The sequence below is a fragment of the Apodemus sylvaticus genome, chromosome 15 (genome assembly GCF_947179515.1).
Source record: "Apodemus sylvaticus chromosome 15, mApoSyl1.1, whole genome shotgun sequence".
Taxonomy (NCBI): Eukaryota; Metazoa; Chordata; class Mammalia; order Rodentia; family Muridae; genus Apodemus; species Apodemus sylvaticus.
Window position 1 is genome coordinate 24,612,052 of NC_067486.1, and position 12,632 is coordinate 24,624,683.

The window sequence follows — 12,632 nt, forward strand, 5'->3', positions numbered from 1 at the left end:
GCAGAGACATGAGTCAAGATGAAAACAAAGTATTCCAGTGTCATTCTCTATGTGCATCCCCTTGGTTTTCATTTCAGGAAAAGCCTTTACCTCCTCTCAAAGGCAGCGACCCACCAGCCCGTTTTCTACAGACAGTAACACCAGTGCTGCCCAGAATCAAAGCCAGAGGCCTCGGCCCACAAAAAAACACAAGGGAGGGCGAATGGACCCACAGCCAGTGTTACCTCATCGGAGGGAAGGGATGCCAGATGGTAGGTTACTCATCTTAACTACTTCCCTCATGAAAAATTCTCCATGTTCTCCTTAATTTTCAGCAGAGGAGGTATTGTAGATTAGGCATTGCCTCAATACCTTCTAGTTCAGATACTTGGCCACATGCCACGTTTAAATAAAACACTCTTTCAATCGTGAGAATTTTTTCATCATCATCATCATCATCATCATCATCAATCATCATCATCATGCCTCAAGAAAGATCTAGAATTCTATTTTGCAAAGTTTCAGCTCTCCTAAAAAACTCCAGCATCTCGTTTTAAGTGTAAGAAAGAAACATAAGTGCACTTGTCATAGTGTGAGAACATATTCAATCATTGGGGCTATTTTATTTTATATTTTATTTGAGAATACCATGAAGTGATTAAGTAAGGTTTGGGTTCATGGATTTCAGAATTAATAGGCAGCCATAATCTGTTGATGTAAATACTTCCTTTGTTCCAGGTGCTGCAATATGTGATCACAATCTTATAAACAATAGAAAAAAATGAAAAAGAGAATTTATTTTTCTCAGTTTTAAAGTCTAGGAAGTGCAACTCTTTGTGTCTGGTAATAGAGCCCTTTAGGGCTATAGGCAGTGCCTTCTTTTGGTAACCTCAAATGATGGAAGGAATGTCTCTGGTATTCTTTATAAGAGCTCTGAACCAGCTTCATGACCTACTGACCTCATAGAGGTCTCAACTCCCAATACAATACCAATAAATAATAGGATTAACTTTAGTGTAAGAATGGTAGAGGCATAATGATTCCACTCATAAGAAAGGCTCAATATTTGTTTTCACTTAATGTCCAAAGCATAAATACTTATGACTTTGGGGAGTATAGGGTTTATGTCCTAAATCCATTCCAAGTTGTGTGGGTATAACTATAGAAAAACAAATTTAAAACTAACTGTGGGTATAGCTCAGGGTTTAGTATGCTTGTCTACCATAGAAATATAGCCCTAGATTGGTTAGCCAAAACTCTCTAAACTAGCCTTGTTGGTACATATGTGTAATATAAAACTTGGGATGCTGAGTCAGCAATATAATAGTTTACGAGAGATGACAGGGTCACAAGAATATAACATATTACTGTGAATGATTGCCAATAAAACTTTATTGACAGATTATCTGGTGAGTGAATGTGACTATCAAGGTTTTAGTTAAATCATTTTATATATGCATAGTGTCTAATCTTTGAGTATTTCATTAAATATTGCTCTCTTCAGGAAACAATATTACTGGAAAACATAAATGGTCAGTAATGGGTCTATTGTATTATGCCTACAAAGTACTCTTATATTTATTATATAAATATAATATTTTATAATATTTTATAAATAGTTATAATATATTCAACTTAATTCTCATAGTTTCTAGATATATTTATTCTAAACCTCCATTTCCATGTTCTGCAATTTAATATATTTTAAGTATACCCTGTAACTTTAGATGCAAAGGAAAATTTTTCTCCACTTCTCAAAAACACCTCCTTATGATCTCCCAAATTTATCATGAGATCAATTTACTGAATATCAAGAGGATTAACCTAGCCAAGGTGAAGGTTAGAACCATTTGGAAATATCCTAAAACACGGCCTTCTGGTTCTGATGTAATTATCAGAGGTACAATCCTCTTTCTGTGCATTTCTGTAACTCTTATTGCAAAAACAAGACCTAGTCCTTGGACCTCAGACTTACTAGGATGGTGTAAATCCTTAGCTGGAAAACAGTAATGGTTTAGATTCTTATTTTTGTGGGAAGGACTCCAGCTGTCAACTTTGTACTTTCTGAAAATCTCATCATGCTAAGACTCAAATCACACATGTTTGATTTAATGTCTCTTGGGTTCACATGCTTTTTCTGCTTACTCTGTTTCTTTGGGAAGTGTTTCCATGAAATATGAATGTTAAGGATACAGGTGTTAACACGGGACTAAAAGCTAACATTTTAGGATGCACAAAACAAAACAAATGCTTACCATTTTTTTCTGAATCAAATATTCTGAGGACTAATTAATTATTTTATGAAAATTTTAGTGTTGATCTCACTCAACATCTAAATTTCTCTCACTGACATGTTAAACAACAAAAAATATAATTATTCTAAATCAAATCACTGTTTCAGAAGATCATTGCTTAGTAGCACTTATTGAATAAAAGTTTTACACTAAAAATTTTATATTATGGTTTTTTATAGTATTTATGAGCACATTAATTAGGGTAATTATTGTTGGGTGTTTTCTTAAATATTTAACCTCAGCATCTCAGCACAATAATGACTTTATTCTCATTGACACAATCATCTTTCAAGGTCAGGTGACTTACACAAGGCTTTAGGATTTGGGGAGATTGACATATCATCACTCTGTATGTATGTGCGTGGAAAGTGTGTATGTGTGTGTGTGTGTGTGTGTGTGTGTGTGTTTATGGTTTCTGTGTATATCTGTGTATAGACATTTATGTTCATTTGTACATAATGAGGGATGCACATGTATGTGAACTTGCCTCATGTATGTTTAAACTAGAGTTAATGAATTTTTTTAACTCCTCTATTTTTTTCATTTAGAGGTAGGATTTCCCACTGTTCCTGGACTTCACTCATTGTCCACACTCGTTCCCTAGCAAGCTCCAACTCTTGTCTGTTCCTCCAAGGACTGTTATTGTAGGTGCCCATCATAGCACCTGTCTTTGTTTTTGATGTGGTTCTGGAGAACTGAGATCATATCTTCATGCTTCAGAGCAGGCATAGTCCACACTTGCCCATCCTCTCAAGCTCTCAGTCCCACTGGTGTTAAGGCTGGGCTTTGTGAATTCTGAATAGAGAGGAAAAGATCATTGTTGATAGTAGAATGTCCTAATAGCAAGTGGCACACCCCACTTTTCATGTATCATTGTCAAGATTACTGTCTCCTTATGTCAAGCTACCTTCTGAGGAAAGGAAGGAATTTTCTCTGTGTCCAGTGACAAGATTTTGGAATAATGAGAAATATTATTTTCCCCAAAAGCAATGTAAAAGCCCATACACATGTATGGATGTGCATACTTATCTTATGGATTATCTCATCTAAGCAGGGGTTATGGAATCCAAGTCATTTATCCTTGAAAGAAATAGCCTGTCCAATTCTGGGCCAAAGATGGTAGACAATTCTCCCCCATACACAATGAGTTCTCCTGAGACTATCTTCTCTCAAACTGTACTGTCTTTGACCTAGTCTATAATTCCCAGTTAAAACAGAAATGTCTTGTATATAAATGCCACAATATAGCTTTTTGAAATTTCATGAGCTCATTGCTTCTTCCATTTAAATATTTAGTGAGCATATATTATAGATATTATCCCTCAGTCTTCTGGACCTTATATTCCAGTCAATAAGCAACAGTTCAGACCAATATAAATGCATGAGTGATAATACAAAGTACTCTAATGATGATTCTTGCCATGGAAAGAGAAGTAACAGAAATTGTAAAGTATTGCAGAGGTAATATTTTAATGTGAGATTATCAAGGAACGCCTCAACAACAACATGACCTCAACAACAACATGATATAAGGCAGGAAGAATATAAATAAAAGAACAATATCTATATTCAAGAAAAAGTCATGCTAGGAGCTGATACCAGCAATTAAAAGCCAGGCATTTATTTGATATATTTTAAAGGAAAACAAGACTATAACTAGAGTAGATAGAAAAGCAAGATGGAATATGATGCCAGGCAAGCAAGGAAGTAGCAATGTTTAAGGACCTGTATGCTGAGAAAATTCCTGGAAGGGTGTGTGTGTGTGTGCTTGTGTGTGTGTGTGTGTGTGTGTGTGTGTGCGCACGCGTGTACACGCGTGTGTGTGTGTGCACACATATGCACACATGCATGCAAGTGTTTTCTGTGAGGGTGTCTTTTATTCATATTAGTATATGTTGTATTTTTAAGGTAAAATAATTGCATGATATTATATTTTTTAATTCCAAAATGTCAGTCTAGATTTTGTATAGGCAAGAATAAGTGGCCCAGAAGTTTAAAAATAGAGACAGTTGGAAATCAAAGAATCAATAAATGTGGGTGCATCATGGCACCCTTCATTGATCAGTGAAAGCAAGCAGTAAGAAGGAAAATATTGGAAATGGAACCAATGGGATTTTTAACTATAAATTAATATATGCCAACGAGAAAGGGACTCAAAGATGATTTCATAGTTTGAGCAAAGGTATAGAATGGAACTCTTCCTGAGCAAAAAGGGAAGCACAACAGTAGAAGCGTAAGTCTTTGTAGGATGATGCAAAGCTGTGTTGAAGTATTAAGTGTAAACTTCTGAGCTGTGCTCATTACTGTGGACACAATTACCTGGGTTGTGTCTTAGGAAAAGGGAGATTCAGGCTGGAGATGCTTGATCGCTTTTTGCTCCACCCTCATCCATTCCCATCGACTCCCCCATTCACTTATCTGAAAAATAAATGAGAATAATAAGGTACCCACGTCCTAGAACTGTCATTGATTGACAGTAGCTAACCCAAAGTGGGCTGGTGAGATTCCCTAGTGAATTGATATACTTGAAATAATTCCACAAAGAATTGAATAATAAATTTAATTTAAGTAAATGCATTGGATTACATAGTTTTATTTTTTCCACAGTCATTTGTAATTCCATCTCTTTCCAGTTTATTTCAATGTGCATGCAATATCCTTTATTCTTAGAAGATAATATCTCTGAGGATATTATACAATTACCAAGCTATATAATTTCAAGTCAAATTAAATAGGCATCAGAATTTTAGCTGCCATAAGCAAATGCCATTTTGGCCATTCTAGAAATTAAACAGCTTAGATGGTGAATAAAAATCAATGACAAGATATGTTATTTTAGAATTCAATACAATCCTTTCCCCCTCACTGACAGACTAAGCCCAATAACTCAAATGAAACAATTAATTTGCATTCATAAAACACACAGAAAAGGAAAACCAGTATTAAATGAAAAGGAAACACCAAACTCATTAGATTACCATGCAAACAGATAGCATATTATTGCATTAGATCTTCATTTTGGAAGAAATGGTCCAAATGCAACCCTATTCATCCAGACAGCATCCCGTTTCTCATCAATGATATCTGCTCTTAGCTAACATGAGGACACTCATAAGAGCTGAGAATACTGCTTCAACTTGGAACGCCGAGAGCCTGTGCTCAACAAAACAGTAAAATCTGTCCAATGGAAGATACTTTTTGGCTTATAAAACAGAGGATAAAGCTTTTTAAATACTTGAGCTTTTTTTTGAAAAGGAATTGGCTTCTTGTGTACAGAATATTTAATTTTAACTTTCTAATTTCAAAAGGTGTTATTAGAAAGAAAAAACATGTTTATAAAATGGAATGAGAAATGTCCACAGAGTAGATTGTCCTTAATTTATTTAATAAATGTATATTGTATAATGTATAAGTTTTATAAACAAGCAATATGTCTAATCCAAGGATGAGCCATGAAACTTACAATAGTTTGTAAGAAAAAATCAGATGCTAATGATGCAAATGAATGGTTAGAAGAATGTGAAGTCCTTGAGCATGTCATTTTAGAAATAATGTTAGAATGTTATAAAAGAAAATAGAATCTCATAATCAAAGACATTCAAAATATAAAGATGAATATCTGAGAAGTTATTAAAGGAAGATGAAAAATTTGCTCATCTTCAACTTTTATGTTTTCTTCATTTCCAAAATTTAATTTTAAAATCTCTTTCGGATTATAATCAAACCACTCTTGACTCGTCAAATCACCTCTAAAAGGTTCTTTCAAAAACTTATCAAGTCCGTCTCAAATTCCCACAATACACTGTCTACACTACTCACCACACAGTATATTCAATCTGTGCTCTGGATATTAGTTATTACTTGTTAAAATTAATGCAAGGGAAGATTATAATGGATTAGTTGTAACTCATTAGCTAACTCATGAAACGAACAGGCAGGATCAGTTGTCAGGCAAATGTTAATTGTATTTAATAATGTTAGCTTAACCCTGTGACCATTGCCCAGTGTGGTACACACTAGTGCAGAGACAGTCATATGCTATGCATGATGTGGCCTATGTCCCTTATTTACAGAGCATGATCTTTCCTGTGGAGATCTTCAAGAGTGCTATTGTTGTCAGTGGCGCTTACTAGCATAGCTGCTAGAATCTGTAGTGATTTTTTTCCCTCCAAGTATTTTTACCTTGAAAATGGGGAAATTGAATATAAACCACAAACTGACCCTTACTTTGAATGCCAGTCCCTACTTTGCTGTTGAAAATATGCTCCCTGTTGAAGAGATGTTTGAAAAGAGTCCATGTTATCTCAAAGATGAGATGGCAAGATAGTAGAAGCCAGATCAATAACATGCATTTTGAATAGGCATTAATTGACTTTTATTATACACAACCTTTTGCATGGGTGATATTTGTGAGAGGGCAAGTGTTTTTCAGATTTTTTGGGGGGGGGGTGTTCGTTTTTGTTTTCTTGTTTTCTCATTTTTTTTCAACTTGAACTTAAACTTGTAATTTTTTCATTAAATCTTAGTCCATTCTAAACATTATTCAAAATTTTTAGATCTTCCCCCACCACCAGATCCCCCACCAGGTCAGGGTTTAAGGCAGCAGATAGGCCTGAGCCAACACTCTGGTAACGTGGAAAACTCATCAGAGAGAAAAGGAAGCTCTCTAGAGAGACAACAAGCAGCCAACCTAGAAGACACAAAGAGCTCATTGGATTGTCCAGCTATAACTGCTCTAGAGTGGCAGCGTCAAACCCAGGACTGGATAAACTCTACAGAACGCCAAGAAGAAACAAGGAAAGGCCCACACAAACAAGAGCTTGGATCAGGTGTGTGCTGCAGAGTCCCAAGAAAGTGTAACTGTTATCACTTTTATTTTCCCCCTACCAGGTATGTTAGGACTGGCAAATGTTTAAGGGCTTCAGGATTTGCCTGAAATAAGTTCAAATTGAAATTCTTCAGCACACATTCAGTGGAGACCTATTCCACAAGTTATCCCTGTAGAAGGTCTTTGAATTTAGAAACCTCCAGGTTTCATCCAGAGTGTTCAGAAAACAGCTCAATGTTTTTCTCCTTTAATGTCTATATTGAGGTTTTGTTTTTTTAAGAACACTAAATTTCAAATTTTGTATCAACTTAATATCTTTTTTTGTTTCAACATGAAACTGATGGATTGAAGTAGCCAGTCATTTGAAAAGGAGTTGACATCTTTCGAAAAAGGAGAATTAAATCAGATCACAAAACTGCAGAGAGATCCCACAGTTAGGCACAATAAAATTAGAAAAGATGCAACTGAGTGTTTATGTTTTTCATATGACTAAATGAAATTCAGTGTTAACATTTGGATGAGAAAATCTCTTATTTATAAGAAAAACTTTCCTTGAGTTTCATAATATAAACGTCATAATTCCTGTTTAGATATTATTTGGTGAAGTAAATCTTTGGCATAAATATATGGTTTGGGGGAGCATTTGACCTTGCTTAGTGTCTACTGGATGGGAACACACAGACCCGCTTCAAAACAGCACCCCTCTATTCTGAAATGAATAGAGTCTATATTCATTTGTGCTCTGTCATTTCTAGGTTTATTCTCACCCCATGCATTTTTCTTAATTACGTTCTGTCACCATGTGATGTTAAAGTCTTAGAAGGTTTATTTCCTCAAAGGATCAGGAATGACACTGGCAATATCTAGATCTACTGAGACATTTTTGAAGGTTACCAACTGTTAAAAAAAACAAAAACAAAAACAAAAAAACAAAACAAACAAACAAAAAAAAACCCACTACTGCCCTGTCTCATGAAATATTATCCAAGGAGAAAACTGATAGATTGAATCAGCAGATTGTATTCACTTAATCAGAACATATATCCAGAAAATCGGAAGAAACGATAGTGGGTGTGGAAGGGATGAGATATGGGGACTGACTGAAGAGAAAAACAGATCTGCTTATTAACATATGGATTATAACACTATTTATTTTTGGAGAGATGATATCTAAAAGGAAACTTAAGTACATTATAATTAGCGTTTTGTTCTCTTTTAATGAAACATGGAACTTTTCACACAATGGATTTCTGGCTCAAGAAATATCAAAAATTTAAGAAGCTTATTTAATGTGTATCTATAGTCTAATCTATATCTAGAATCTATAATTAATTCTATATCTAAGCTGCTTAAGAAAATATTACCATATTTTAAATTAAGAAATCAGTTTTCTTTGGTCTAAACAGGAAAAAATTAAATGGAGCTTCACTGACCTCCAAAAATAATTCTCAGACATTGCTTTTGTTAAGCAAACTAGGGTTCTTTTTGGCAGATCTCTACTGCAATGACTTGAAACCTTGTAAATACCATGCTGTACTTATCCCGAGATCTCTTTTGATTTAGAACATTCAGTGTGTGTTGTAGGAAAAGTTGCTTGCCTATGGAAATGTTTTTAATATTCAGGACAGATTAAACTTCCTACTTCCCATTTTGCTGGAGAATGAAATAATGAAATTGCCTGTAAGAACCGGGTTTGTGTTTGGCATCTGCGTGGCCAATCGATTCAGTCCTTTATGGTTTGTTTTCTTTTTCTAGAGGAGTCCCTGGTGCCGTATAGCAAGCCCAGCTTCCCATCTCCAGGTGGACACAGCTCATCCGGAACATCTTCCTCTAAAGGGTCCACCGGCCCTCGGAAGGCCGACGTGCTGAGGGGCAGCCACCAGAGGAATGCCAATGACCTGCTCGACATTGGATATGTGGGCTCAAATAGTCAAGGACAGTTTACAGGTGAATTGTGTGAGCTTTTTGGTTCCTTTCAAAGGTTTTTGCAATTCCAAAAGAATATTGGGCTGATGAGATGTCTGTGCTAAATCATTTGAGTGAGAAAAATTTATATCTGCTAAGAAAAACAAATTCAATTATTTCACTCAGGATTGGCCATAAGTTTAAGGATAACTGTTTAGAACAGTCCATGATGCAAACATTTCAATGGTATTTTAAATTGGTTTAAAGTGTATAAAATTCTTTTAATGTAAGTAATTAGTCTTAATACTTACAAGTAACATACAATCTATTTGGCAAAGGGATCTTGACCCTTTATAACTGACTGTAATAAAGAAAAGGAAGCAAATTGCCCAGTAGAGAATTTTAGTTACTTATTGTGCTTGGAGCTAGATGTACTGTCTGAGATTAAAAAGAAATTATACATTCTTACCCCCTCTTAATAGCTTTTAGGAAGCTTTTTAGAAGTTCCCTCAACTTGAGTTAGTTGTTATTTTATTCTTACATTTTAAAAGTAGGATGAATGTAAATTCTTTATAAATCTGCTTATATATATGTGAAATGTCAGTTTATTCACATCAGTGTTGGGAGCTAGTTCATCCTGTGATGACGACAAACTAAACTACTTACAAAACTGCCAAGTTCGATATGAATCTCAGTTACTACCATTGGCTACTGCTAAGTTTGCTATCATGGTTTGCGTAGAACTTCTGTTTCGACTCACAAACATTTTGATCCTTTTGTAACTTACTTTGCTGTGTTTGTAGCCTGGTAAGTACTTTAAGCAAACCCCTCTGTGCATCCAATGTCTGTGAACTCCCCATTACTTCCGTTTCCCCTAAGAGCCTTCAAAGAAAATTATTTAACCTCGCAAATGTAATAAATAGCTGAGAATGTTTAGTTATTCTCTATTTGCTTTGATTTTATTGCTACTCAGGATAGAGGAATATTTAACATATGAGAAAGCTATATTAATAAGATTTTCTTTTCTTTTGCAGAGTAACTGAGAGGGAACATACAAAGATGCTCTGAAGACCGTCAGGTCCAAACTCATGGAAGTGATAACATTTAACAGTGCAATGAACAATTTCTTTATTTATGTACTATTAAAAAAAACTGTAAATGCAATGTAAAGACACACAGCCACACATATCCCACAGTTATTTTCTTGTGTCCTTCTCTTACTTACACCACCCACCTTAACTCTTTCTTGTCAGGAGTCTATAAGAAAAAGAAAGAAAGCAAAACTCGCCCTCCAGGAAGAAAAGGATTTTCCTCTGTATATAATTTCTTTTGTGCATTGCTATGCAAGCTCACTCTTTTTAAACTCTGTTCATATTATTGTCTGTTCTGATTGGTCTGTTGTACTATATGTGAATTAATGGGCTGTGGTGCCATATATTAACTTTTAATTGTGTAACGTTTTATGTTTAAATTTTGCACTGCGATTTTATTTGGTGATAAGCACAAATCTCTACTCCTCATGACATGAAGAAAAGATTGAATGTGAAGGGAGTTTTCTGTACTGTAAGTTAGGTTGGAGAATGCTGGTGTAACCAATCCTGTTAGATGGTTTTCAGTTGGGGGTGTAGAAGTAGGAAGATGCGAAGGAATGATGGTGTTGGCAAAGTCTTCTTTAAACATCAGATACTGAGTCAATTTTAAGAAGCAGAAAGATGGATGCTATTGACTAAGGCAGGGGTCAAAAGAAGGGGGTTTAAGTCTAGACAGAATATGTAATAAAGTATGGTGGTAGCAAAGATGTACTAACTTGCTTTAAAAATATTATTAAAGTTTTATTTAGAATGAACTTTACTTGCCATTGTAATTAACCCATCTTAGAATTACAATGAGCAAAAATAAAAATCAAGGTGTTTCAAGAGATCTGTATTTATATTACAGCTTTTAAAAAATAGCAGTTTTGAATTACCATAATTAATCTTTCCAACTCATTAAGTCAGACTATTAAATGGAGTTCCCCAAGGAAACAATGAAAATGAACTCTAGAAATTCTAGCAAATAGTTAAAGAAGCAACTTATTCTTAGGGCATACTCGGGTACTCTTGAATATGAGCTCAATTGCAATATCTTGTTCATCTTTCTAATACATGTACAGTACATATTAGAGGAAGTAGACACATTATTTCAGTTCATTTCATTTTTAAAAAAGCAAACTAATGCATTTTACATACAATTTTGTGTTTCGATGCCACCAGGTGTATAACCAAGTTATAAGTGCTTAAAGGCAGTGCTCACAGTATGTTCAGTTTCCAGTTAGTAGATTTATTGGACTCAATATTTTCTGGTACATTCTCAGAAATTGGCTGCCAACTAAATCTGTTTGACCCATTTTGAGTGAGTAAATCGGAAAGAACAGTCAAAAGGGAGAAAAATGCATGTTTATACACTTTTTAAATAAAACCAAATCTTGTAAGTGGACATTAATCACAGTGTCCTGCCTCATTTGTTTTCACGACTCTGAGAACAAGGAGTTCCTGAACATCAATTATGTATGCTCAAGATAAATGTGACTTTGAAATGTATGTTAGCTACTGTACATGTATGTAAGTCAAGTAGATGATAGCCTTCCTGAAATGACCACATATGATATTTTCCCACGTGCTACTTACACAAGCTTAAATTGTAGTTCAGCCATTTTTTATTATTTTTCTTATGATATATTCAATAGATGGTTCCTTTAAAATATTCGGTGTGATGGTCAATATATTGAGTTTTCAAATAGAAGATATTTACATTGACAATACATACTGTGCATTATTGGTTCAGATGCCAATTCATTTGACATTATAATAACAAATGGATAATGTGAGTACAAGGTTCCAAGGGTCCTTCTTCACAGGCAAGCATAGAATTTAAGGTTGTTCATGGTTTCTTAGTGCTATATACTTAACTTTCTTCACTGAAGTAACAAGCAATTCTGACACACCCTTTAACAACTTTCTACCATCAGTGCCTGAATTTTATTGAAGTTTGATGTCTCTGGTACAAGAAAATGGGAAAAGCTGAACAATTTCTGTGGGGAAAAAAGTTTTTTGTAATTATTGTCAATTCTAAGTTGTGATGGATATAACTTCATTTCTACAGTTTCTTATTTCATGGCCTCTATTTAAAAGCATAGGATTTTTTTAAAGATATATTTTTAGTTGTGTTTTCACTGTATTTTCTTGGATATTATTTAGTGTAAAACTTTAGTACATCATATGTATGATAACTGACATTCTCAGATTATTGTCAAACCAAATCATAAGAAGTGATATCTTCAGATCACATGATGATGGCTTACAAAACAATTTCGGGTTATAGCACCATGTCTTTCTGATTATTTTCAGTGTATGATCATAAGCTATTAAACTGTATCCATACAGAATACTGCAAAAATCTTGTATCTGATACCTACCATGAAGATGAAATGACAGGCTATGGCAATTTGAATTCAGGCATAGCCATACTATCAGCAATAGAAAGCCTTCATCATCTAGGTATTTGGACAAATCTGCTCATCGTCAACTAACAGATTGTTAACTGAGGAACACACACCTCCCTCATGGAAGCCCTATCGCTCTTCATCT

General features: G+C 34.7%; 1 protein-coding gene across 5 annotated transcripts in view; it reads left to right on the forward strand.

The window, feature by feature from the left end:
- The window catches only part of Robo2 (roundabout guidance receptor 2), a 506,393-nt gene extending 494,906 nt beyond the window's left edge, over positions 1-11,487 (forward strand). For 2 of the 5 annotated variants that reach the window (XM_052158220.1, XM_052158221.1), the window contains 4 exons: positions 78-251; positions 6,830-7,102; positions 8,857-9,048; positions 10,041-11,487. In XM_052158220.1, coding sequence (XP_052014180.1) covers positions 78-251; positions 6,830-7,102; positions 8,857-9,048; positions 10,041-10,045 — 644 coding nt within the window. In that variant the 3' untranslated portion in view covers positions 10,046-11,487. The remainder of the gene's footprint in view (positions 1-77; positions 252-6,829; positions 7,103-8,856; positions 9,049-10,040) is intronic. The other 3 variants (XM_052158222.1, XM_052158223.1, XM_052158224.1) reach the window with 2 other exon arrangements.
- Positions 11,488-12,632: the final 1,145 nt, after the last annotated feature.